The sequence below is a fragment of the Schistocerca americana genome, chromosome 7 (assembly GCF_021461395.2).
Source record: "Schistocerca americana isolate TAMUIC-IGC-003095 chromosome 7, iqSchAmer2.1, whole genome shotgun sequence".
Classification (NCBI taxonomy): Eukaryota; Metazoa; Arthropoda; class Insecta; order Orthoptera; family Acrididae; genus Schistocerca; species Schistocerca americana.
Window position 1 is genome coordinate 548,359,308 of NC_060125.1, and position 25,466 is coordinate 548,384,773.

General features: G+C 37.2%; 1 protein-coding gene across 1 annotated transcript; it reads right to left on the reverse strand.

Moving 5' to 3' along the window:
• Positions 1–581: 581 nt before the first annotated feature.
• On the reverse strand, positions 582–11,177 carry LOC124623080. The gene is made up of 6 exons (XM_047148872.1): positions 11,086–11,177; positions 8,848–8,965; positions 2,323–2,713; positions 1,861–2,073; positions 1,523–1,753; positions 582–1,402 (listed from the first exon to the last, which is right to left on the reverse strand). Exons 1-6 carry the CDS (start codon positions 11,175–11,177, stop codon positions 582–584), a joined length of 1,866 nt encoding a protein of 621 aa, XP_047004828.1.
• Between the last annotated feature and the right edge of the window lie 14,289 nt (positions 11,178–25,466).

Below are 25,466 nucleotides of genomic sequence, written 5' to 3' on the forward strand. Positions count from 1 at the left end.
CCCCCCACATACAAATTTATATGGCCAGTGCACTATTGTTTAAACTTTCCATAAGCCTTATTAATAGTTTGCAAGTGAACCTCCACATACTGCTACAATATTTTACTGTTGGACATCTACAAGCAGTAAAAACATAACCAGATAATTGACAGTTCTTGAAGAATAAATAGGTATGTATGGAGCAGACACTGTCATTGTTTTACATATGGCCTAATTGTTTAACACTTAGTTCACTGTTTGTTTATTTATTTATCTTACAGCTCGAAACATGTATTTAACATGCATGGGCAATGTTATAATAATTACATTTATATTATTGATACACAATATAAATAGATTACATGCTATTAAGTAAAAGATCATTTAAATATATTTAACATAGCATTCCTGAGGTCAACTCATGTCAGCACCATACTGTATGGGCACTTCAATATAAGCCATTTTTTAACTCATTTTTAAAAATTCTACCAGAAAGCTGTTTCAAGTTGTTTGGCAGAAAATTATGAAATATTGCTCCCTTAATGAATGGGGGTATTTGTTGTTAGATTCAATCGTCTGCTCACCATATGAAAGTCTGATTTTTATCTTGTATTGTAATCATGGATTTCCATATTCCTGTTTGTCACTCTTTTGTCTTTTTTCACTAATAATATTGATTGAAACATATATACTGCATAGATAGTCATAATATTAAACTTAATAAACAGGTTTTTACATGAAGTTCTGGGTCTTACTTTTGCCATAGTTCTTATTACTCTTTTCTGCAATACAAATACCCTTTTTATATTGTATTGGCTGTACCCACCCCACAATACAATTCCATAAGATAGATGGAGATACACCAACCCAAAATACGCTATTTTTAATGCTTCAATATCTAGATATTGAACTAATCTCCTTAGTAAATACAGGCTAGATGTTATTTTACCACAGACATGATCTATTTGCTGATTCCACGAAAGTCTGTCATCTATATATATCCCCAGAAATTTACATTCTGAACAGGTATTTTCCTTAATGTCCTCATTTACAACAGTTTTTGTATTTGAGCCACTTGTCTTAAAATAAATTAAATTACTTTTGTTAATATTGACCCTCAGGTTTTCTTTTTCAAAATGTGTTTGGGCTTTTTCAACAAAATTCTGTACCACTGAATTTAGGTCATCATTACTACGTGCCCAGAAAACTCCAGAGGTGTCATCAGCATACATAGTAATACGATGACTGGTGTCTAATACTTTTGGGAAATCATTCACGTAGCAAATAAACAAGAAGGGGCCCAAGATAGAGCCTTGTGACACACAAAAATTTATATTTCTTATCTTTGATCTTCTTTTTTCGATTACCTCTCCATTATCATACACAACTTCTGTGCATTGTTGTCTATCTTTAAGGTAAGATTCTATTAAAAGCAACAGTTTCCCACTGACACCATTATAAGCTAGTTTACTTAAAAGAGTGCCATAATGGACTCTGTCAAACGCTTTGGAAAGATCTAAAAACACTCCTGCCGTTTCGTAACCCTCATTTATTTTCTCCATCAGACAGTGTACAAACTGTACTGCTGCAGATATGGTGCTCCGACAACTTCTAAAGCCGTGTTGGAAATCTCCTATTAAGTTATTCATATTATAGTGCTCCATTAAGATTTCTCGCATTATTTTTTCAATTAATTTACCAAAAACTGAGGTTAAGGCAATTGGTCTGTAGTTCTGCGGTTGTTTTCTTTCCCCTTTTTTAAATAAAGGTTTAACTATTTTTTATATAAAGGTTTAACTATAGCAAGTTTCAGTTTCTTTGGAAACACACCTGCTTCAAGTACACAATTTATTAGATGGACTAATGGTCTGGCTAACTCACCCTTGCATTTTTTCAGTAGAAAAGGAGAAAATTCATCCCATCCAGCTGATCTTTTATTTTTTAGGCTGTCAATTAGCTGTGTTATGTCCCTGATGGTTACTGTAGGTAGCTTACAAGAGTCCCATTCCTTTTCCTTATCATATTTAAACTTCCTCTCCTGTTTCATGCAAGTATCATTTTCAATAGCATCTATAAAGTAATCATTAAATATATCTAAAAACAAAGATGATGTAACTAACCAAACGAAAGCACTGGCATGTTGATAGATACACAAACAAACATAAACATACGCACAAAATTCAAGCTTTCGCAACCAACGGATGCTTCATCAGGAAAGAGGGAAGGAGAGGGAAAGACGAAAGGATGTGGGTTTTAAGGGAGAGGGTAAGGAGTCATTCCAATCCCGGGAGCGGAAAGACTTACCTTAGGGGGAAAAAAGGACAGGTATACACTCTCACACACACGCATATCCATCCACACATACATCAGGGTTATAATCATTAAATATATTGCTAACTATATAAGGATCAGAAAAATTATCATTATGTATACTTAACTCTATATTATTAATTTTAGTTTTTGAATCAGTGTTCCTCATATCATTAACTACTGCCCAGCATGACTTTGAGACACAGTCAGAATTTCTGATCTGTTTACTAATATGTTCTACTTTCCTTCTCCTTACTTCCTTGCAATACTCATATTTATATTTTTTATAATCCTCTTTATATGAATCAAGACTGGTTTCTCTGTGTAGCTTATACATATACTCCATTCCTTCTTTGAATCTTTTTGTTTTTTCATCCAGTTTTACACATTTGACTACTGGAGGTTTATTTTTATTTACATTGATCTGTTAAGTCATTCTAAGCAACACAGGTTCCTCGTCTGAAACTCAGCGGTGGACTGTCTGACTCATGATCAAAAATCGGGCCCTTATATATCATCACAATAATAGGTACTGAAATTACACATTGTTTAAAAGTTAAATTTACAGAAATTACAATTAAAACTTAACTTGTAAATTAACTGAATACATCGAAAAATTCTGTCATTTTAACAGTTCCTTCTACTACAAGGGTTAGGCCGAATTATTTGTTTAAATCATGAAATTAAGAAATATAAGAATGCAAACAATACTTTTTACAAAACTGAAAAGTAATTGGGAATTAATTAAGGTCTGCCTTTGCTACCTAAAACTAAGCACAGATCTGGTTTTATATTATTTAAAACAGAGAGTCAACCTACCTCTTATATGAATATGCAGATTCTATTCACAGATGTTAATGGTATTTAGTTAAAAAAAAAAAAAAAAAAAAAAAAAAAAAAAAAAAAAAAAAAAAAAAAAAGGGGGGCAGACAGAAAAACAAGAGGGGAATTAAAATTATCCCAACTTGCTGCATCACAAATTGAACTTATATCTGCTTGACAACTCCTTCTATACCACAGATGAATTTTTGAATAGGAGTAAATGAACTATGGACCTTGCCGCTGGTGGGGAGGCTTGCATGCCTCAACAATACACATAGCCGTACCATAGGTGCAACCACAACGGAGGGGTATCTGTTGAGAGGCCAGACAAATGTGTGGTTCCTGAAGAGGGGCAGCAGCCTTTTCAGTAGTTGCAGGGGCAACAGTCTGGATGATTGACTGATCTGGCCTTGTAACACTAACCAAAATGGCCTTGCTGTTCTGGTACTACGAACGGCTGAAAGCAAGGGGAAACTACAGCCGTAATTTTTCCCGAGGGCATGCAGCTTTACTGTATTATTAAATGATGATGGTGTCCTCTTGGGTAAAATATTCCGGAGGTAAAATAGTGCCCCATTCAGATCTCTGGGTGGGGACTACTCAAGAGGACGTTGTTATCAGGAGAAAGAAAACTCGCGTTCTACGGATCGGAGCGTGGAATGTCAGATCCCTTAATTGGGCAGGTGGGTTAGAAAGTTTAAAAAGGGAAATGGATAGGTTAAAGTTAGATATAGTGGAAATTAGTGAAGGATGAACAAGACTTTTGGTCAGGTGAATACAGGGTTATAAATACAAAATCAAATAGGGGTTATGCAGGATTAGGTTTAATAATGAATAAAAAAATAGGAGTACGGGTAAGCTACTACAAACAGCATAGTGAACGTATTATTGTGGCCAAGATAGAGACGAAGTCCACACCTACTACAGTAGTACAAGTTTATATGCCCAGTAGCTCCGCAGATGATGAAGAAATTGATGAAATGTATGATGAGATAAAAGAAATTATTCAGGTAGTGAAGGGAGATGAAAATTTAATAGTCATGGGTGACTGGAATTCAAGAGTAGGAAAAGGGAAAGAAGGAAACATAGTAGGTGAATATGGATTGGGGCTAAGAAATGAAAGAGGAAGGTGTCTGGTAGAATTTTGCAAAGGGCATAACTAAATCATAGCTAACACTTGGTTTAAGAATCATGAAAGAAGATTGTATTCATGGAAGAACCCTGGAGATACTAAAAGGTGTCAGATAGATTATATAATGGTAAAACAGAGATTTAGGAACCAGGTTTTAAATTGTAAGACATTTCCAGGGGCAGATGTGGACTCTGACCATAATCTATTGGTTATGACCTGTAGAGTAAAACTGAAGAAACTGCAAAAAGGTGGGAATTTAAGGAGATGGGACCTGGATAAACTGAAAGAACCAGAGGTTGTACAGAGTTTCAGGGAGAGCATAAGGGAACAATTGACATGAATGGGGGAAAGAAATACAGTAGAAGAAGAATGGGTAGCTTTGAGGGATGAAATAGTGAAGGCAGCAGAGGATCAAATAGGTAAAAAGACGAGGGTTAGTAGAAACCCTTGGGTAACAGAAGAAATATTGAATTTAATTGATGAAAGGAGAAAATATAAACATGCAGTAAATTAAGCAGGCAAAAAGGAACAAACGTCTCAAAAATAAAATTGACAGGAAGTGCAAAATGGCTAAGCAGGGATGGCTAGAGGACAAATGTAAGGATGTAGAGGCTTATCTCATGAGGGGTAAGATAGATACTGCCTACAGGAAAATTAAAAAGACCTTTGGAGAAAAGAGAAGCACTTGCATGAATATAAAGAGCTTTGATGGAAACTCAGTTCTAAGCAAAGAAGGGAAAGCAGAAAGGTGGAAGGAGTATATAGAGGGTCTATACAAGGGTGATGCACTTGAGGACGATATTATGGAAATGAAAGAGGATGTATATGAAGATGAAATGGGAGATATGATATTGCGTGAAGAGTTTGACAGAGTACTGAAAGACCTGAGTCGAAACAAGGCCCCAGGAGTAGACACCATTCCATTAGAGCTACTGACAGCCTTGGAAGAGCCAGTTCTGACAAAACTCTACCATCTTGTGAGCTACATGTATGAACAGGCGAAATACTCTCAGACTTCAAGAATAATATAATAATCCCAATCCCAAAGAAAGCAGGTGTTGACAGATGTGAAAATTACTGAACTATCAGTTTAATAAGTCACAGCTGCAAAATACTAACGCAAATTATTTACGGACGAATGGAAAAACTAGTAGAAGCCGACCTCGGGGAAGATCAGTTTGGATTCCGTAAAAATGTTGGAACACGTGAGGCAATACTGACCCTACAACTTATCTTAGAAGAAAGATTAAGGAAAGGCAAACCTACATTTCTAGCATTTGTAGACTTAGAGAAAGCTGTTGACAATGTTGATTGGAATACTCTCTTTCAAATTCTGAAGGTGGCAGGGGTAAAATACAGAGAGCAAAAGGCTATTTGCAATTTGTACAGAAAGCAAATGGCAGTTGTAAGAGTCGAGGGGCATGAAAGGGAAGCAGTGGTTGGGAAGGGAGTGAGACAGTGTTGTAGCCTCTCCCCGATGTTATTCAATCTGTATATTGAGCAAGCAATAAAGGAAACAAAAGAAAAGTTTGGAGTAGGTATTAAAATCCATGGAGAAGAAATTATAACTTTGAGGTTCACCGATGACATTGTAATTCTGTCAGAGACAGCAAAGGATTTGGAAGAGCAGTTGAACGGTATGGACAGTGTCTTGAAAGGAGGCTATAAGATGAACATCAACAAAAGCAAAACGAAGATAATGGAATGTAGTCGAATTAATTCGGGTGATGCTGAGGGAATTAGATTAGGAAATGAGACACTTAAAGTAGTAAAGAAGTTTTGCTATTTGGTGAGCAAAATAACTGATGATAGTCGAAGTAGAGAGGATGTGAGATGTAGACTGGCAATGGCAAGGAAAGCATTTCTGAAGAAGAAAAATTTGTTAACATCGAGTATAGAATTAAATGTCAGGAAGTCGTTCCTGAAAGTATTTGTCTGGAGTGTAGCCATCTATGGAAGTGAAACATGGACAATAAATAGCTTAGACAAGAAGAGAATAGAAGCTTTCGAAATGTGCTACAGAAGAATGCTGAAGATTAGATGGGTAGATCACATAACTAATGAGGAGGTATTGAATAGAATTGGGGAGAAGAGGAGTTTGTGGCACAACTTGACTAGAAGAAGGGATCAGTTGGTAGGACATGTTCTGAGGCATCGAGGGATCACCAATTTAGTATTGGAGGGCAGGGTGGAGGGTAAAAATCGTAGAGGGAGACCAAGAGATGAATATACGAAGCAGATTCAGAAGGATGTAGGCTGCAGTAGGTACTGGGAGATGAAGAAGCTTGCACAGGATAGAGTAGCATGGAGAGCTGCATCAAACCAGTCTCAGGACTGAAGACCACAACAACAACAACAACAACAACAACAAATCTATAGGTATAATATATGTATTTTGTGCCGTTTAAGGGCATGGCGTAGGTAAAAAAAATTTTAAGTTTTTTTTTTTTTTTTTAAAGCTTCGTTGATTTGTGCATTTCTTAGGCACTTGACGCATTCTACATCATAAGGGTTACCCTGAGACTGACCGATGGAACAGATGTCCATACAATACAACACCCATCAAAATCATCATATTGTAAGAGCAGCAGTGGCAGATCGTACAGCTACCACAGCACAGATAAGGGGGCTTGTGAGACCAGACATGTCAACTTTAACTGTTGCAAACCAGTTATTAACAGTGGGACTACAAGCATGCACACCTCTAGCTCATCTTCCACTCAACCCACAGCAACAACATGCCTGTCTCAACTGGTGCCGTCAGAGGATAGCTTAGAAGAAAGAATGGCACATTGTGGTCTTCAGTGATGAAAGCAGATTCTGCCTGCATGCAAGTGATGGTTGTTTGTGCATATGACGTAGACTAGTGAGTGCTGTCTTGTAGAGAGCATTTATCCAAGACACACTGGCCACACCCCAGTCCCTACAAGTTGGGTTGCAGTAAGCTCTTGTTCACCCTTGGTGTTTATCAAGGGGGACTAACCAGTGCTTGGTATGTGCAAAATATTCTTGCAACATAAAGGTGATGTGTTGTTTCAGTGGCACAGTGCTCACCCACACATTGCCCATGAAACTTAAATGTTTTCTGCAAGACATGCAGCAGCTTCCCTGGCCATCACAGTCTCCAGACTTCTCTCCAATCAAGCACCTATGGGATATGATGGGACAAGAAGTGACTCATGCACATCACCAACCAACAATTCTCACACAGTTATGTGGATAGGTCGAGCAGGCTGGAATAATGTATTCCAGAACAGTATTTGCCATCTGTATGATCAACTGGATGCCAGTGTCAGTTCCTGCATTGCTACCCATGGAGGCTACACCATCTACTAATATGGGTATTTCAACATTGGTTGATACCTGGTACCTATGGACCAGTTGTGCTATTGACCTGTAAACATAACCATCTCCTGTGCTCCACAAGTGCTGTTGCAACAGTAAATGTTGAGTGAACTAGATAACTCTAAAAGAGTGTACTAATTTCCCAGAAGTGTATTATTTCTGCTCCCCCACGCTAAATTTAATCTAGCATATTATGATATTGAGGCAAGTACTGTGCCAAAAGGGCAATAAACACATTATATGCCCTTCTACCCATACCACAACCATCCTGCCAATATGGAACCCTTTGAAACTGATGACAAAGAAATTAAATGAGTAACAGGAAGGAAGTTTTTGGGAGTAAGGATTGTCAAGTTCACTCTAGTGGGATCACCACAGGACAAAACATTCACCTGGTGAGCCAAAGATGAAGCAGAAGTCAGAATGGGGCGAGAAACATGAGCAGGCCTATTTTTTTAACAAACTTCTTCTATCAATTAGAAATAAATGCAGTGCCCTCATGAAGAAGCTTAAAGATTTGCTAATGAAACAGTTTTTATTCTGTTGATGAGTACCTGAAGGCAAACTTGCATTGACTATTGACCTCATTCTCTCTCATGCAAAATTTAAATCTTAAGAAAGAGGAAAGTTCCTAAAAATATTGTGTACTCAGTGGTCAACAGTGCTTATAACTACTTATTATGCTTGCCTCCTGCTCAAGGCAGAATTTCTATTTGTCACCATTTCATAGATTTATACAGAAATAATATGCTTGTACTCATATGTAGCATGACCTATTAAGATATTACCATGTAATTTCTATATTTTAGTGTATTAAAATAGACATTGTTATTTCTGTGTCTAGCCACTATTTTATTTGGCACAATATATGCACTAAATTTTCATTTAGGTTCAAGAATTTTCATGCAATGTTTTAGCAGTTGTTGACTGGAGTATTGGGGGGATTTGGGGGGATTGGCGCATTGCCAATCATCTTCCTCTTGTATTTGTTCTAAATGGTAGAACAATTTTCATGCAAGTAGATGCAAAGTAGCATTTTTTTTCCAGTTTTGCAATAAAATTAATCATGAGATACAAGAGAGACGTTTGAATACGGGTGCACCAGCTGGAACATAAATAACTAGAAATATATACTGAAATTATGTACATGTTGCAGAAATGTAATTAATGAAAGTAGCAACAACGCCAGTAACTGGAGACCAAGCCATCAAATGAAGAGTGTGTAATGTATTGATGGAAGCGGTAATAAATGGACTGACATGGTCAACAATAACAGCATATACGGACACATGAGTGCAATGTTTCCAAATATTTTTCCTTTTAATATTTTTGCAGACAAAATCAAACAAGAAAACCAGTAGAATTGAGAGCCACAAACTTAAAATTTTTTGTTAAGGCTATCTAAGCAGTTATGGTTTGACACACACAAATGTTTTAGTGCTGAACATCCACATTAGCATGACTTACCATTTTGGTCATGCATAAATAAAGAAATAATCTGTGCCAACCAACAAATTTCATTACTTTGCAAACATTTCAGAAATGTAGAACTCACAACTGTTAACAATATTGGGTGCAGATTCGACACATTACATTGGTTGCAGATTAAAAACATGGGAAAGAAACTGATTGTCAGAAAAATTAAAGAAATTATCAACAAGAGGCATCAAACACTCAAAAGCAAAATCATCCTGGATTGCCCCCCCCCCCCTTCCCCTCCCAAGATTCGAAGGAAACAACGCCACCAAGGCCTCACTCACCAACATATCAACAACAACAAAAAGGTGCCTCCAATATTCAGTCACAGCAACAACAATGAATGCAGTAACAGCTTCACCAATTGCAGACCCAGCACTAACACCAGCAGCAAAATCAACAACAGTAGCATCAGCAGCAGAATCAACAAGTGGAGCAGCTGGACAAATAACAGGGGAGTTAGACACAGAAGAAAATTCTGCAGCAGATGATAATAGAAGAATAAGTGCAGTAGGGAAAAGAAAAGCAGTACTTCCAGTACACCTGAATGATTTTTTACTTACAAGTTAAAGGTAAGTGATCAATTAAATATACCAAACTCTAACAATATGCCAAAGTCTAACAAATCTTTTAATTTAATGCTGATTCATCAAAATGTCCAATAATTGCTAAGCATATTAAGTGAACTTGAAATTTTATTTACTGATGAGTTAAAAAACTCCTCTGTAATGTATATAACTGAATAACTGAACACTGGCTGCCTAAAGATGCAATGTCAGTCACAAAACTTGCAGACTTCAATCATCATTCTCTAGAATTACATCCAGCCATGGAGGGTCATGTATATTTGTTAAAACTGGTATTGATTATTGTAACTTAAAACCCATGGAACTGTTAGCTGAAGAGAAAGTTTTTGAAGTATTTGCAGTTGAACTCTCTGCATTAAAATTAGTAATCGTCTGTGTATATAGGAGCTCTGATGGGAACTTAAATGATTTCTATCATCGACTAGAAGCAGCTTAAAATACTATAAAAAACTTCAACAGAATAGTGATTATATGTGGAGATTTTAATATTGATTTTCAAGAAATCTCAAAAGACCAGCAAAGCTTAATGGCCCAACTGGAAACATATAATATAAAAGCCACCATACGTTCTCCTACAAGAGTTACACCAACAACAAATTCAAAAATTGACCAGATATTAATAAACACAAATGTAAATGACAAATTCTGTGCCAGAAATTTTAATACTGTACTGGCTTCAGTGATCTCTATGCACAGTTTATTGCTTTACACACTCCAAGCGAAACAAATGAGAAAGAGGAACTTGTAAAAGAAACAAGAAAATTCAGTAAAAAACAAACAAACATTTTTATACAGTGAAGAAACCTGGTATGAAGTGTATACTTGTGAAAATACCAACAAAAAGTGTGAAAAATACATGGAAATCTTCATGCCACAGTTTGAAGCTGCATTTCCATTAAAAAAACAAAAATGTCAACTTCACTTCATATAAGAACAAATGGATTACAACAGGAATCTCTCGTGCAGAGAAGAGAAGGTTACACAATATAGCAAAGACACAGATCATGCCTCATGATTTTCATTTGTACCTGAAGAATTACAAGAGGATCCTCAAAAATGTAGTAAGGAAAGCTAAAACAATGGCAAATGACAAATGCATTGAAAATTCAAAAAACAAATCTAAAGCTAAATGGGAAGTTATAAAAAATCAAACAACATGAGAAACCAAACAATATAACAATATAAACTTATGTTATGCGGGACAAATGATTGCTTGCCCAACAAAAATTGCAGAGACCTTCAACAAATGTTTTGCAAACATAAGTGAACAGTTGGTGAGTGGACTGGAAGAACACAACAAAATATCACCTCCATCATCCAACAGCATGAGAAATGTGTCTACATCATTATTCCTTTCACCCACAAATACTGAAGAAATTTTATCAGTTATAAAAACCTTGAAAACAGGGTACTCATGTGGAATTGATGGAATACCAGATGCGATTATTAAAAATACTGTCTTGCCTTAGCTGAACCCTTGACACACTTGTGCAATAGCTCACTGGCGTCAGGAACCTTCTCTTCATGCTTAAAAACAGCAAAACTGAAACCACTGCTCAAAAAAGGAAATCCAGAAGGTGGTTCAAATTATAGACCAATAGCCCTACTGCTTGTATTTTCAAAAATTTTAGAAATTTTTTTTATATGAGATTGTCTGATTTCCTAAATAAACATAAAATTCTCTCTCCCTCAGAGCATGGTTTCAGGAAATGCTACACAACTGAGAGTGCAATATTTGAATTTTTTAATGAAATCTATGCCAAACTGGATGCGAGTGAGTTTGTGATGGGCATATGTCTTGCTTTATCCAAATCTTTCGAAGTCATTGACCATAATGCCCTACTGCAGAAGCTTGACCAATTAGGAATTAGAGGTATATCCAATGAGTGGCTTAGGGCATACCTATGTGGCTGCAAACAGGTGGTTGAAGTGCAATATACTGACCATAAGAAAATCAGCTACTACTATTCAGGATGTGAAAATGTGAAATACAGTGTCCCTCAAGGATCAGTATTAGGACCCATTCTGTTTCTCCTCAATGTCAATGATCTTATGTACAACACGTATTGCCGAACTACCCTCCAATTTGCAGATGATACAAGCTTCCTTATTAGTGGGAAATTCCTTATTAGTGGGAAAACAGAAGAAAAACTAAAAGATTCTGCTATCCAAACAATGAACAGTGTAGAACAGGGGTTCAGCTACAACAAGCTAATATAAACAAAGAAAAGACAGTAGCACTTAACTTCTGTAATCTAAAAGGAAGCCACCATCCAAACATACAAATAGAACTAAGGGACAGAGTTCTTGAAAGTGTTGGCAGCACAAAATTTCTGGGGCTCTGGCTCCAGAACAACACAAAATGGGAGGTACACATTGAATATTTGCAAAGAAAACTAAGCAAAACCTGCTACTTGATAAGGATTTTAAAAACTTGTTGCAGCAAAGCCAGGCTGTTAAATATATACTACTCCTATGTGCATTCTGTAATTAAACATGGCATAATCTTCTGGGGCAATGCAACAACAAATACACTCCTGGAAATTGAAATAAGAACACCATGAATTCATTGTCCCAGGAAGGGGAAACTTTATTGACACATTCCTGGGGTCAGATACATCACATGATCACACTGACAGAACCACAGGCACATAGACACAGGCAACAGAGCATGCACAATGTCGGCACTAGTACAGTGTATATCCACCTTTCGCAGCAATGCAGGCTGCTATTCTCCCATGGAGACAATCGTAGAGATGCTGGATGTAGTCCTGTGGAACGGCTTGCCATGCCATTTCCACCTGGCGCCTCAGTTGGACCAGCGTTCGTGCTGGACGTGCAGACTGCGTGAGACGACGCTTCATCCAGTCCCAAACATGCTCAATGGGGGACAGATCCGGAGATCTTGCTGGCCAGGGTAGTTGACTTACACCTTCTAGAGCACGTTGGGTGGCACAGGATACATGCGGACGTGCATTGTCCTGTTGGAACAGCAAGTTCCCTTGCCGGTCTAGGAATGGTAGAACGATGGGTTCGATGACGGTTTGGATGTACCGTGCACTATTCAGTGTCCCCTCGACGATCACCAGTGGTGTACGGCCAGTGTAGGAGATCGCTCCCCACACCATGATGCCGGGTGTTGGCCCTGTGTGCCTTGGTCGTATGCAGTCCTGATTGTGGCGTTCACCTGCACGGCGCCAAACACGCATACGACCATCATTGGCACCAAGGCAGAAGCGACTCTCATCGCTGAAGACGACATGTCTCCATTCGTCCCTCCATTCACGCCTGTCGCGACACCACTGGAGGCGGGCTGCACGATGTTGGGGCGTGAGCGGAAGACGGCCTAACGGTGTGCGGGACCGTAGCCCAGCTTCATGGAGACGGTTGCGAATGGTCCTCGCTGATACCCCAGGAGCAACAGTGTCCCTAATTTGCTGGGAAGTGGCGGTGCGGTCCCCTACGGCACTGCTTAGGATCCTACGGTCTTGGAGTGCATCCGTGCGTCGCTGTGGTCCGGTCCCAGGTCGACGGGCACGTGCACCTTCCGCCGACCACTGGCGACAACATCGATGTACTGTGGAGACCTCACGCCCCACGTGTTGAGCAATTCGGCGGTACGTCCACCCGGCCTCCCGCATGCCCACTATACGCCCTCGCTCAAAGTCCGTCAACTGCACATACGGTTCACGTCCACGCTGTCGCGGCATGCTACCAGTGTTAAAGACTGCGATGGAGCTCCGTATGCCACGGCAAACTGGCTGACACTGACGGCGGCGGTGCACAAATGCTGCGCAGCTAGCGCCATTCGACGGCCAACACCGCGGTTCCTGGTGTGTCCGCTGTGCCGTGCGTGTGATCATTGCTTGTACAGCCCTCTCGCAGTGTCCAGAGCAAGTATGGTGGGTCTGACACACCGGTGTCAATGTGTTCTTTTTTCCATTTCCAGGAGTGTATTAAACTTTTCAGGAAATCGTGCAGACCCACATTCAAAAAATTGTGAGTTCTTCCTCTTCCTTGCATTTTTATATACGAAAAGTTTTCATAAAACAATATATTGATAAACACCCAGAAATCTTATTGAAAACTGAAGATATACATGCATACAATACAAGACAAAAATCTGATCTTCATATGAAACAGGTGAGAACATCATTGTGCCAAAAAGGCACTCTACATATTGGGGTAAAAATTTACACTAATCTGCCTAAGCATATTAAATCAGTAAATAAAATCAGTAGCCTGAACTAAAGGCATATTTAATTGATCATGCAATACAAACTGTATTTTATATTGTAAAGTCTTAACCATGTCCAATATCCTTGTATGTATTCTGTACATGTAGGATTAGAAGGACTAAATAAATACATAAATAAATATATGAAATCAGTAAAAATTCCACAAAAGGGGACAGTCAATCATGAGTGTTAATCAGTTAGTGGTTAACCTTGGACAATCGTTGTCACAGGTAATTCAACATCTTGGGAAGGAAATGGAAGGTATTGCTATGAAAAATAATTTTGTTTTTGTGGAGAGTGCATTTGAAATGTCAGTAAATGAGACCTGTGAGATTTTTACAAAGGAAAGAGGCAAAAACGAAATTTTTGGAGTAGAAACATTAGTAGTAGACACTAACGAAACAAAAGTTCACATTGAGAATGTTGAAGACAAAGACAAAAATGTAGACACAAAGTTAATTGAACTAAAATATAGTTTAGTAGTAGAAACTAAGCCTGCAGTTAGGGTTGAAAACTGTGATGTGTCTACAATATCTAGTAAAGAGGAACACTTAAATGATTCATTTAATAATGTAGAAATTTCTAATGATAGTAAAGTGGATAATTTGTATGAGGTTGTAAATACAACAGATAAACTTGTGTAGAGACAAATTATTTTCCTGCCTTGGAAAATGTTAATGTTTTGAATGAGGAAAGTAACTGTTTTCTTGTTTTGAAAAATAATTTTGTAATAGTCGAAGACAATAAACAGGAAATGTTTGAGGTATCTGTAAAGATAGAATTTTCAACACTGTGTATAACACAAGTTGTTTAACATCAGAATCTTACAAAAGTGATTCTGTGTGGGAAAAGTTATTCAAATTTAACAATCATTTGCAGATTGAGTGTGGGAGAAGTACCAAAATAATTTTTGTCAGCAGTTCAAAAACAATCAATCAAAAGAAACTGTCACATGATAATAAAGTTTGTTGACATATGTAAAATAGCTGTTTCTGACAAAAAATTTCAAAATGTGTATCTTTTAGTTACATTGAAGAAGAGAATATTTGCACTCTTTCAAAGCAAAATTATGTTTTTTTGTGGTAAAAAAGTTCACATATTAGGTTCTCCTGTAGACTTAAAAGAAAAAGTGAATGTAACATGTAACAGTAACATTATACATGGTTGTTGAAAATGTGATGATAGTATTATGTTTAAGCTTGACATTAAAATGGAAAAGGTACCATAGGATACAGTAGTTAAAAGGTTTAAAAAATCCTCCAGATAAAATGATATGTCTCAGAAACTACAGTGACTTCAAAAGAAAGGCTCCTCTTACAAGGTATGCAAAAGATTATCCTCATGTTTTGGTAATGGACATTTTCTTGTCCTGTTAGACTACACTTTGTGAATGTGTGAATATGTTAATGTTGCAAACTGAGCATTTAATATAATGCAATGATTAGTAGTGTACAGTGATTAATTGAAGCTTTTGCCTTTGTTGTAAAATGAGTGGTGCTAGGAAATGTGTAGAATGATTAATGGCAGGAAGTGTTATGTAGTAAAAGTTTTTCCATATTTTGATAATGAACATTTTTGAAATGACTGTGTTGAATACTTGATGCCTTTTACCATTTTGTGTTCAATATTAATGACTCTGACTATTGCTAGATGATTTTGCTTTTGTTGTATCTAGTGCTGCATGCTTCTGTGATAGAAAAATATATTTGTGTTTATGGTTGAGTGATGAGAAATTTTGAACACATCTATTTGACTGCTTCTAAGGAAAGCCTTTTTTTATTGGAATGACAGTGACTATGATTTATATTTTGTCCTGACTGATTAAAAAGAAATTTATTTAGGTGATATGCTGTCCATTTTTGGAGACTGTATAAAGGCACATTTGCATGCCGAGCGTGAGTTTCCGCAGAAACGCGAAATATTAATTAAATAAATAATCAGTGACAAATAAATAAAGCCTATGGCACACAACTGCAGCGCTGTGTCGCTGATAAAACAAAAGCACAATTACGTTACTCTTATGTTTGATTAAGAAAGAGAGAGCTCTGGTTGAAGTGGTGCGAGAAGCACGTATTTTATTTTATTGTCTGGCACACCGCCATATTTCATGTTATAGAAGAATACTGCGAGTTGCAACCACACTAGGCACTCGATTCTGTAAAGAATTTATATTTATAAAAGTAAGTAGGATTATGAACTGTAGGCTTATTCATTGAATATATCTGATTTAACTAACTGTGTAACTTTTTTATGTTTAGTAGACAATCACCTCTGTGCGACGTATTGGCATGGCTGGCAAATTATTGTAATATTGAGATTTAGATTATGAGTCCGCACCTACCGCAGCAGTCTTTGGAAACGATTTAATTACGAAGTCCGATTATTCAGTTTTATTTCACGGTCAACTACGAGTAACATTGCCTTTACGAAAAAGCCATTGTCAAGCGTCTGATACCGAATAATTAAACGTCCACGTTCCAGATAAGCAAATACAATTGCAATCACAATCACCATCATACAGATAGAATAATCAATATCTAAATAACAATATATTTTATTTATTTATTTTATTTATTTTATATTGGCGACTGCGTGTCGGACTTGTTATTTTGTCATTTGTTACATTGTTCTCTTTGTTTCGTGTAAAAAATCAACTTTCTGGACCTGGACGTCAATGTATGAGAGATAACAAAATCTGAAGATATTTTCCAATTCTGAAATTTTGCGGGAAGACGCAATGAAACTTCCAGCAAAATAAGGTAAGACGCAGCATCTTTGCATTGGTAGGCTTGACCAGACGTATAATTCAGTGTATTAGCTTTTCAGTAAATTCCGTAGTGTTTCTTTTCCGCATAACAGTTTCAGTGATAAATTTCATTCTCAGTACTTTTCCCTAAACAATAACGTATGCAACAATACCAATACACGAGTGTACAATATGGCCGACTTCTGTACGATATCATGTAACATGGCTAGCAGCCATTACCAATAATCTCAAATTCAGTTTATATTTTTAAATTAACAGACAGCCATTGTTGCTACGAGCGATTCATGCTCAACTACATTTTATTTTAAAACCAGTGTCAAAAATTTTCTTGAAACATATATCACGTGTGGCATGGTAATAACTAGAAAACAATACGCAAAAATGGAACAGCAAGGAAGTGCTATTCAGGCGCAATCCGACTCGGACGTGAGACAAGTGTTAGAAAATGACTTTACGACAGCAACCGGTAGTGACGATTCATCAAACATTGACGCAAGTGTTGACGAAAATTTTGACAATAGGCCGTCCACTACAAAAATTTCAAAATCTCAATCAGAGCCCATGTTAATGCATGACGTCACGTCTAATGACGCGGCGGGGGCAGAGACCTTGCAAACGGTAAACATTGCCGACATGTTACAAATGCTAGTGAAACAAAACGCAGAAAATATGGCAACCATAAGGAAACAGAACGCAGAAAACATGGCAACCTTAAAGGCACAATTAGAGACACAAAATGAACAGTTAAAAACACAAAATGACGAAATCAAATCTGATCTCATAGCAATCAAGATAGGTAATGACACTTTGTGTAAACGTGTGGAACTTATAGACGCCACACTGACCAAACAGATGACTGAACTCAGTACTAAATTTTCCCAGCTCAATACGAGACAAGAAAAGACTACAACTGACGTAGCACTTTTACAGACACAAGTAAAAAACCTTAATGTCACGTGTGAAGTTCTTACTGAACAAATTCAAACATATCCTTCAGTACATGACAACCTTGAAACACGAATTACTGACGTACAGAATAAATTTGACAATGTTGAACAACACCTGACTGACATCTTACAATCAGATGCCACAGCTCATTTTCAAAATATTAATAAAGAATTTCATGATTGGGTTGAGAACAAAGACAAAGATTTTGATAGATGCTTATGTGAAAATTTACCAACAATTGTGCACGACTCCGTAGCGCAATACATTACTAATAACAAACAGCTGATCAGTGACGCAGTACAATCCGTCACTGCACCCATGAGACAATTCACCGATCAACTACAGTCTGAATGTAACGAAAATATCAGACAAAATGTACAGTTCAGAAACCAATATACATTCGAGTATGATACACACATTCCGCACACGACAAATACACAAGAACAAAACACACCACGACTACAACACATACCACGATGTGGAAACACAAACACAAGCTATTATCATGGTAAACCACAGCAACATTATCGTAATTACTCGCCAGCTGAACATACCAGTAATTACAGTGGAATAAATCCATATCACAATGCGAAGGAAGATGAAAGCTTAATGAAACACAGGCAATTTCAGATTTTTATCCCAGAAAAACGAACCACTCATCCGGTGATTTTTCTTAAATCTTTTAGTAACGCATTTCCACGCACTTGGAGTGACCGGAAAAAGATTTCATATATTGTCGGTTACATCCAAGGCGATGCAGCTGTCTGGGCATACAGTCAAGCTGACGTATGTACCACGTACAGTGAGTTTGAGCGTGCTTTTCTGAACAAATTCTGGTCGCAATCCGTCCAGGAGTGACTCAGAAGACAAATTTTAGAACCTGAAACTTTTAACAGTAAAAATGGTAACTTACGCAGATATTTTGAAAAATACTTGAACATGGGACACTTTTTAGACGAACCAGTCGCAACGCGTGATATACTCCGAGCGTTGAAGGCCAAATTGCCTTTCAACATTAAGGAAAAACTTCTACATATCCCGGATGACGATTCAGATTATTTTTTAACAGCTTTAGATTCGGTTGACATGTTACTTGAAGATCAGCGCTTCGCGCGACAAAACAGCAGCCACAATGTTTAAACTAGTGGTATGCAAAACATGCAGGCTTGCCAACACAATTCTGGCGCGCCCACAGTTGGATACGCGGTACAGCAAAAACAGCAAACTCACATGCCGTCTCAATACGGAAATCAAAATCAACACGCGTATTCCAATACAAAGAATAGTTACAATAGTAATAACATTTCATGCGGCAATCCATACAAGAGGCACCGCGGTAATAACTACAACGGTAACAACGGATACAAAGGTAATAACAAAAACAGAAATAGAAATAATAATAACTACAAGCCAAGACAGCATCAAGGTTGGACTCGTAACGATCAGTACTTTCATTCAAACTCTGCTTTACCACAGCAGCCACCAGGTCAAAATTGGAGCATACCTTACGACCGACAGGTAAGTTATAATGCGCAACAGCAACAACAACCGCAAAAGTTTGGAGATCATAATAGGCAATATCCGAATGTGAATATAATAGAAATGACACCTGATGCACAACCTCAATCTGTGTCAGTACCTAGTACAAATGCTAATCCAACAAACTAGAAACAGTCACTACTTTGCCCCAGGTCGTGGCTGAAGAATTCTTGGGGGGCGACTTCAATGTTAATCAGTTATTTGACACCACACTTGAACAACAGAATAATGATATGCCGAGTAATTCTAAACAAAAACTACCTGTTTTATTTATAAGATACAACCACAATAACAATATATCAGAGGAACTTTTACAAGACAGTACACAATGTCGTTTAAACACAAATGAAATTGTTTTAGCATCTACTACTGGTGTAGTAGGTGGGATTCCAACTACTATTATCCTAGATACAGGTGCAGCTGTGAGCGTTTTGTCTTTTAATTTCTATAAAAAGATGTGTGAATTGGAACCTGTGCCTGAGTTTCCTGCCCAAAACTGTAAAATAACTACTGCACTAGGTAATAAGTCATGTAGGGTTACGAAGCAAGTTTTTGTAAACGTTAAAATAGGTAATGGAACCGTACAATGGCCATTCCTGGTTGTACAAAACCTTGTGACAAATTGCATATTAGGAATAGATATTATGAGCGAGAAGGACTGCATTATAGACTTCTCCAAAGGTAAATGTATTTTAAATGATAAAGGCAGTGTAATTATTATTGATTTGGACAGGAGAACTCTAAAGCATGACAAACACTGTACAGGGTACAAGGTACAGTTAGTACTTGACAAAGACATTCAAGACATGCAAACACACTCATCTGACACAGAGCTAATGGACTTGAAAACATTGCTTGATCATAAGATAAGTGAAGCTACAGCTCTCAGTGTACATGAACGTATAAAACTACAGGAAGTGTTATCCAAATATTTACAAGTTTTTACCAAACGATTAGGTGTTATCAACACGTATGTGTACAAGATTGAAGTTAAGCCTCACAAGATCTTCTATCATAAGACATATAACGTACCGTTATCTCAACGACCTGCTGTGTGGCAAGAATTAAAACAAATGTTAGACTGGAAGGTCATTGAACCATCCACCTCACCTTATTGTAGTCCTCTACTTGTTGTCAAAAAATCAAATGGAAGCATTAGGTTAGTGTTAGACGCACGAGCTATTAATGAAATAATTTTACCGGTTCACACAAAACCTGAAAATTTAGAAGAGCAATTACAGAAATTTCTAGATGCAAAATATTTTTCCACAATAGATCTCGCTAATTCGTTTTGGCAGGTGGGTATCACTCCTGATTCTCGGAAATATACTGCATTTATGTTCGGGGGGCGAACCTATCAGTTTTGTGTTCTACCCTTCGGACTGAATGTCAGCTCTGGGGTATTCATTACAGCCCTGGATACCGTGCTTGGCGACGATTTAGTTGAGACAGTCACACACTATGTAGATGATATACTGATAGCTACACAATCTTGGAATGAACACGTTGACACACTTCAAAGAATTTTAGAAAAATTTGCACAAGCTGGAGTCACAGCCAACCTAAGAAAATCAAAATTTGGTTGCAGTGAGATAAAATATTTAGGACATATCATTAATTCACAGGGCATACGTCCGGATCCCAGTAAATTAGATGCTATCAGAAACTTTCCTAGCCCTCGAACTAAAAAGCAGTTAAAATCATTCCTTGGGCTATGTTCATTTTTCAGACGTTTTTTGCCACAACCACTTTTGAACAGTAAACATCTGCTAAATCTACTCAGAAAGAATCAAGTTTGGATCTGGTCGGAACAGTGCCAGAATGACTTTAATACAATTAAACATGCCTTAGTGAATGCTAACATATTGAGCCATCCAGATTTCAATTTAGATTTTTGTATGACTTGTGACGCTTCATGTACTGGCTTGGGCTGTTGCTTATTTCAAGTTGTAAAGAATAAAGAAAAGGAACAGATAAGAATTATTGGGTTTGCAAGTCGTACTCTAACTGAATGTGAGCGTACATACTCCACTAATGAGTTAGAAACACTTTCCATAGTATGGGCATTCAAGAAATTCAATTATTATTTATTTGGAAAACATACGGTAATTTACACCGATCACCAGGCACTGACATTTTTGTTAACTTGTAAACTTGTACATCCTAGACTATCACGATGGGCAGTTACACTTCAGAACTACTCTTTTGAAATTAAGTACATAAGAGGTAAGGACAACACCATTGCAGACACTTTGTCTAGACTTCCACAAGGTATGAATGATACCAACAGTGACTTAGAAAATATAAATGACTACAGGATTCTCTTAATGCAAGACAAGCAGTATCACCAATATTATATTGATATGTGCAGAAACATGGCTGAATTACAAAAATCTGATCCTCACTGGTATAAGATAATAACATTACTGGTAGAAAAACACAATCATCCTTTGACTAAGTATTACAAGTTACACAATGATGTGTTATTTTACCGCCGACATCCAAATGCTACTAACTGGTGTGTATGCATTCCCAAAGAGTCTGAACGTAATCTAATTTGGCACACACACTTAGTTTGGGGTCATTATGGGACGAAAAAGTGTTTGGCAAAGCTCAGCACATACTGTTATTTTAGCAATATGAGAAGAAAAATTTACAGGGAACTAAAAACATGTGTCATATGTCAAAAATCAAAACCTCAGAATTTATCCACAAAAACAGATTTACATTCTATTTTACCTAGTAAACCCCTGGAAATTCTGTGTACTGACATCAGTGGACCGCATCCAGCAAGCTCTGGAGGCGTCAAATATATCTTAGCTTTTTACGATATATTTTCTAAACATGTAAAACTTTATGCTTTAAAATCCGCCACTGCAAATGCTATAATACGAAGATTCTCAAGTGATTACCTGACGCACGTGGGAAAACCTAAAGCAATTCTATCAGATAATGCAGCATACTACTCTGGGTACAAATGGAGAAATTTCTCGAAGGACAATAACATCAAAAGTATATTTATTTCGAGGTTTAGTCCACAATGTAATGCGACTGAGAGACTTTTCCGAGAATTAAACCGTTTCATGAGGACCTATATTTCATCAAAACATACTAATTGGCTGTCCTACCTAAGTCTTTTCGAAGACGTACACAATAACTTAAATATTTACGATACGAATTACACACCTAACGAGATCATGTTCAATTGCAAACAGAACGATCAGTGGATAGAACCATTACCTAAGTTGTCAGACAAGGAAATCACACCTGAACAGAAAATAAAAGAAGTATTGACTACATTGACACATCACGCACAAATACGAAACAAACATCACAGAAACATAATAAAAAGAAAACAAAAATTCGAGGTAGGAATGCTTGTACTACTTCGTACTCATCATAAATCTGTAGCACTCAAACAACGCAACGCTAAAGTGGCGTCTGCTATATGGAGGACCTTATATAATTGTTAACATACCGCATCCTGGTGCGTATCTGTTACAACATCCTAGAACTAACAAAATTATTGGGCTATACGCACACCGAGATCTTAGAGCATTTCATGCTGAATAATGTCAAGGTCATACCCATCAAAATATTGCTAAGCAACTCGAAAAACTCTGTTGTTACAACACAGATAATAAGTAGTATAGAAATTTTCATTTCAGCGGTTCCAGTGACGCAGTTGAAGACAGAAGAACTCTTCTTTCAGCGCGCGCCTCCACCTGAAAGACGGAATATTAAAGTAAAATTTATCATTACGTAGCAGTGGATGACATATTAATTTTTCACGGAACATTTGTTACTGAAGGTACCACTGACTTGGTGTGACACCTGACGAACTGACAGACGTCATCTGTGAAGCGATCTTTTACTTGAGAAATAGATTAGACGCACATCTCTCAACACGAAAAGCATCTATCAGTAGTCAAGGCCACACAGACACTCTACACACACGCACAAAACGCGAGGAATCGAACATTTTCTCTCTCTTACTATTTTGAATATTTATTGAGTAGTGAAAACGCCTGGTCTTGCCTACTGATGTAATGAATGTTGTGTCTAACCTATCTTAATTTCAGATGACATCACAAAAAATATCGATAATATCCCAGCAAAACCGCTAAAGAGGATGTAAATATCTGCAATTCATGAAATCAAATGTGACACAATGTAATAACCTATAGCGATGTAATGATGATGTAAACATGTTTATGTGCAACTATATTATGTTTATGCTAAGAAAATATCTGACGTGTGTATGTATAATTACTTATTTTTTTAACTGATGTATAGTGTAACTGTTACTATGTAAAAATTTGAACAAAACGAGTGCCAAAAAGACATTGCATAGTGAACCACTGTTCACGGACATTAACGAACATTACTAACTCTGCAACTACGCGGAAACCTATGTGAAAGAAACTGTTAATGCCATTCATTATGCAGCGTATCTATGTAAACGCGACGAACGATTTCCTTGATTAATAACTACGAACATTTAGGTGAGCTATATTCAGCAAAAAACTGAAAATGTGAAGTGCATAATTCGTGCATCGTCTAGTGACATTACTACAGTACCCAACTTCAAGATGTTAACTGGATTAAATGGACACAAAGTGCCTGTCCAGAAAACAACACGACGGGTGGAAGAATTTTGGTTGGAACTTCAGGGAATGAAATGTTCTCGAAATGTGACGGACACTCTTACCTGGATTGTCCAAGGATCGACGCCAGCTATGTGCCGTCTGAGGTTCTGCAACCAAGCTTCCACGGAATGTAAAAAACGAACTGCACGTAGACCAATTACTCGACGGGTCATGTCTGATCTGTAATAAGCAATGCTTTTAGTCACAACCAACTGCATCACTACGACTATAATGGAAATGAGAAATGGACACGCTTATGTATTAATCACGTTGTTATACAACGATGTTACTGTGATCAAAAAACTTTACCACGACGATACTAACCTGTAAAAAAAATTATTTTGCAGCAGATGAATATGAACTGTAATAACGACACGATGTGTATAGGTCAACGCACCTGAAAAATACGGACATTTTTCTTTGAAGTATTTCAAAACAATACTATGTAACTAAGAACATTCAACAATCTAAGTTGTATTGTGTTATAACAAATATTGTAAATTTAAAACTAAGTTACCTGGCATAGAATGTAGTCTTCATATGTAATCTTGGTTGAATATTTTCTTTGTGCAACGACTGAAAAACGCGCGCACACGAACAATATGAACTGCAATACTGTGCCGCGTGATCTAACTGTACGATATAACGGCAGTGCCGCAGTTACACAGACGCTTCTGCGCATGCGCGCACTCTATCTGCCAACATAAGAACTTTTACGGCGCACCCGCGTCATTCAAATTTTGTATATAATGTGTATAATGTGTAATGTAAGTCATGTAAATAGTTGTAGATAACTTAGATTTTCTTGTGCATTTAGGTGAATTGCTCGCCTGCAGGTGTGTCCTTTCGCCTCGCAATTCAGGGGGCAATATAAAGGCACATTTGCATGCCGAGCGTGAGTTTCCGCGGAAACGCGAAATATTAATTAAATAAATAATCAGTGACAAATAAATAAAGCCTATGGCACACAACTGCAGCGCTGTGTCGCTGATAAAACAAAAGCACAATTACGTTACTCTTATGTTTGATTAAGAAAGAGAGAGCTCTGGTTGAAGTGGTGCGAGAAGCACGTATTTTATTTTATTGTCTGGCACACCGCCATATTTCATGTTATAGAAGAATACTGCAAGTTGCAACCACACTAGGCACTCGATTCTGTAAAGAATTTATATTTATAAAAGTAAGTAGGATTATGAACTGTAGGCTTATTCATTGAATATATCTGATTTAACTAACTGTGTAACTTTTTTATGTTTAGTAGACAATCACCTCTGTGCGACGTATTGGCATGGCTGGCAAATTATTGTAATATTGAGATTTAGATTATGAGTCCGCACCTACCGCAGCAGTCTTTGGAAACGATTTAATTACGAAGTCCGATTATTCAGTTTTATTTCACGGTCAACTACGAGTAACATTGCCTTTACGAAAAAGCCATTGTCAAGCGTCTGATACCGAATAATTAAACGTCCACGTTCCAGATAAGCAAATACAATCACCATCATACAGATAGAATAATCAATATCTAAATAACAATATATTTTATTTATTTATTTTATTTATTTTATAACTGTTATGTTATTTTGAAAATAGAAATTTGCACATTTCTATAACTATGAAAAAATGTTCTGCATGATATGAGATTTAATGATGCAACATGTTTCTGTAGTATCT

What these genes read in the sequence shown, in the direction of transcription:
- LOC124623080 (XM_047148872.1), bottom strand. Translation starts at nt 11,177, where the DNA reads ATGAAGAGAAGGTTCCTGACGCCAGTGAGCTATTGCACAAGTGTGTCA. An exon ending in ATGTGTGGATGGATATGCGT is followed by an intron (nt 2,074 to 2,322) that starts GTGTGTGAGAGT and finishes CTTTGTTTTTAG; the next exon opens with ATATATTTAATGATTACTTT. An exon ending in TCTACTGAAAAAATGCAAGG is followed by an intron (nt 1,754 to 1,860) that starts GTGAGTTAGCCA and finishes TATAAAAAATAG; the next exon opens with TTAAACCTTTATTTAAAAAA.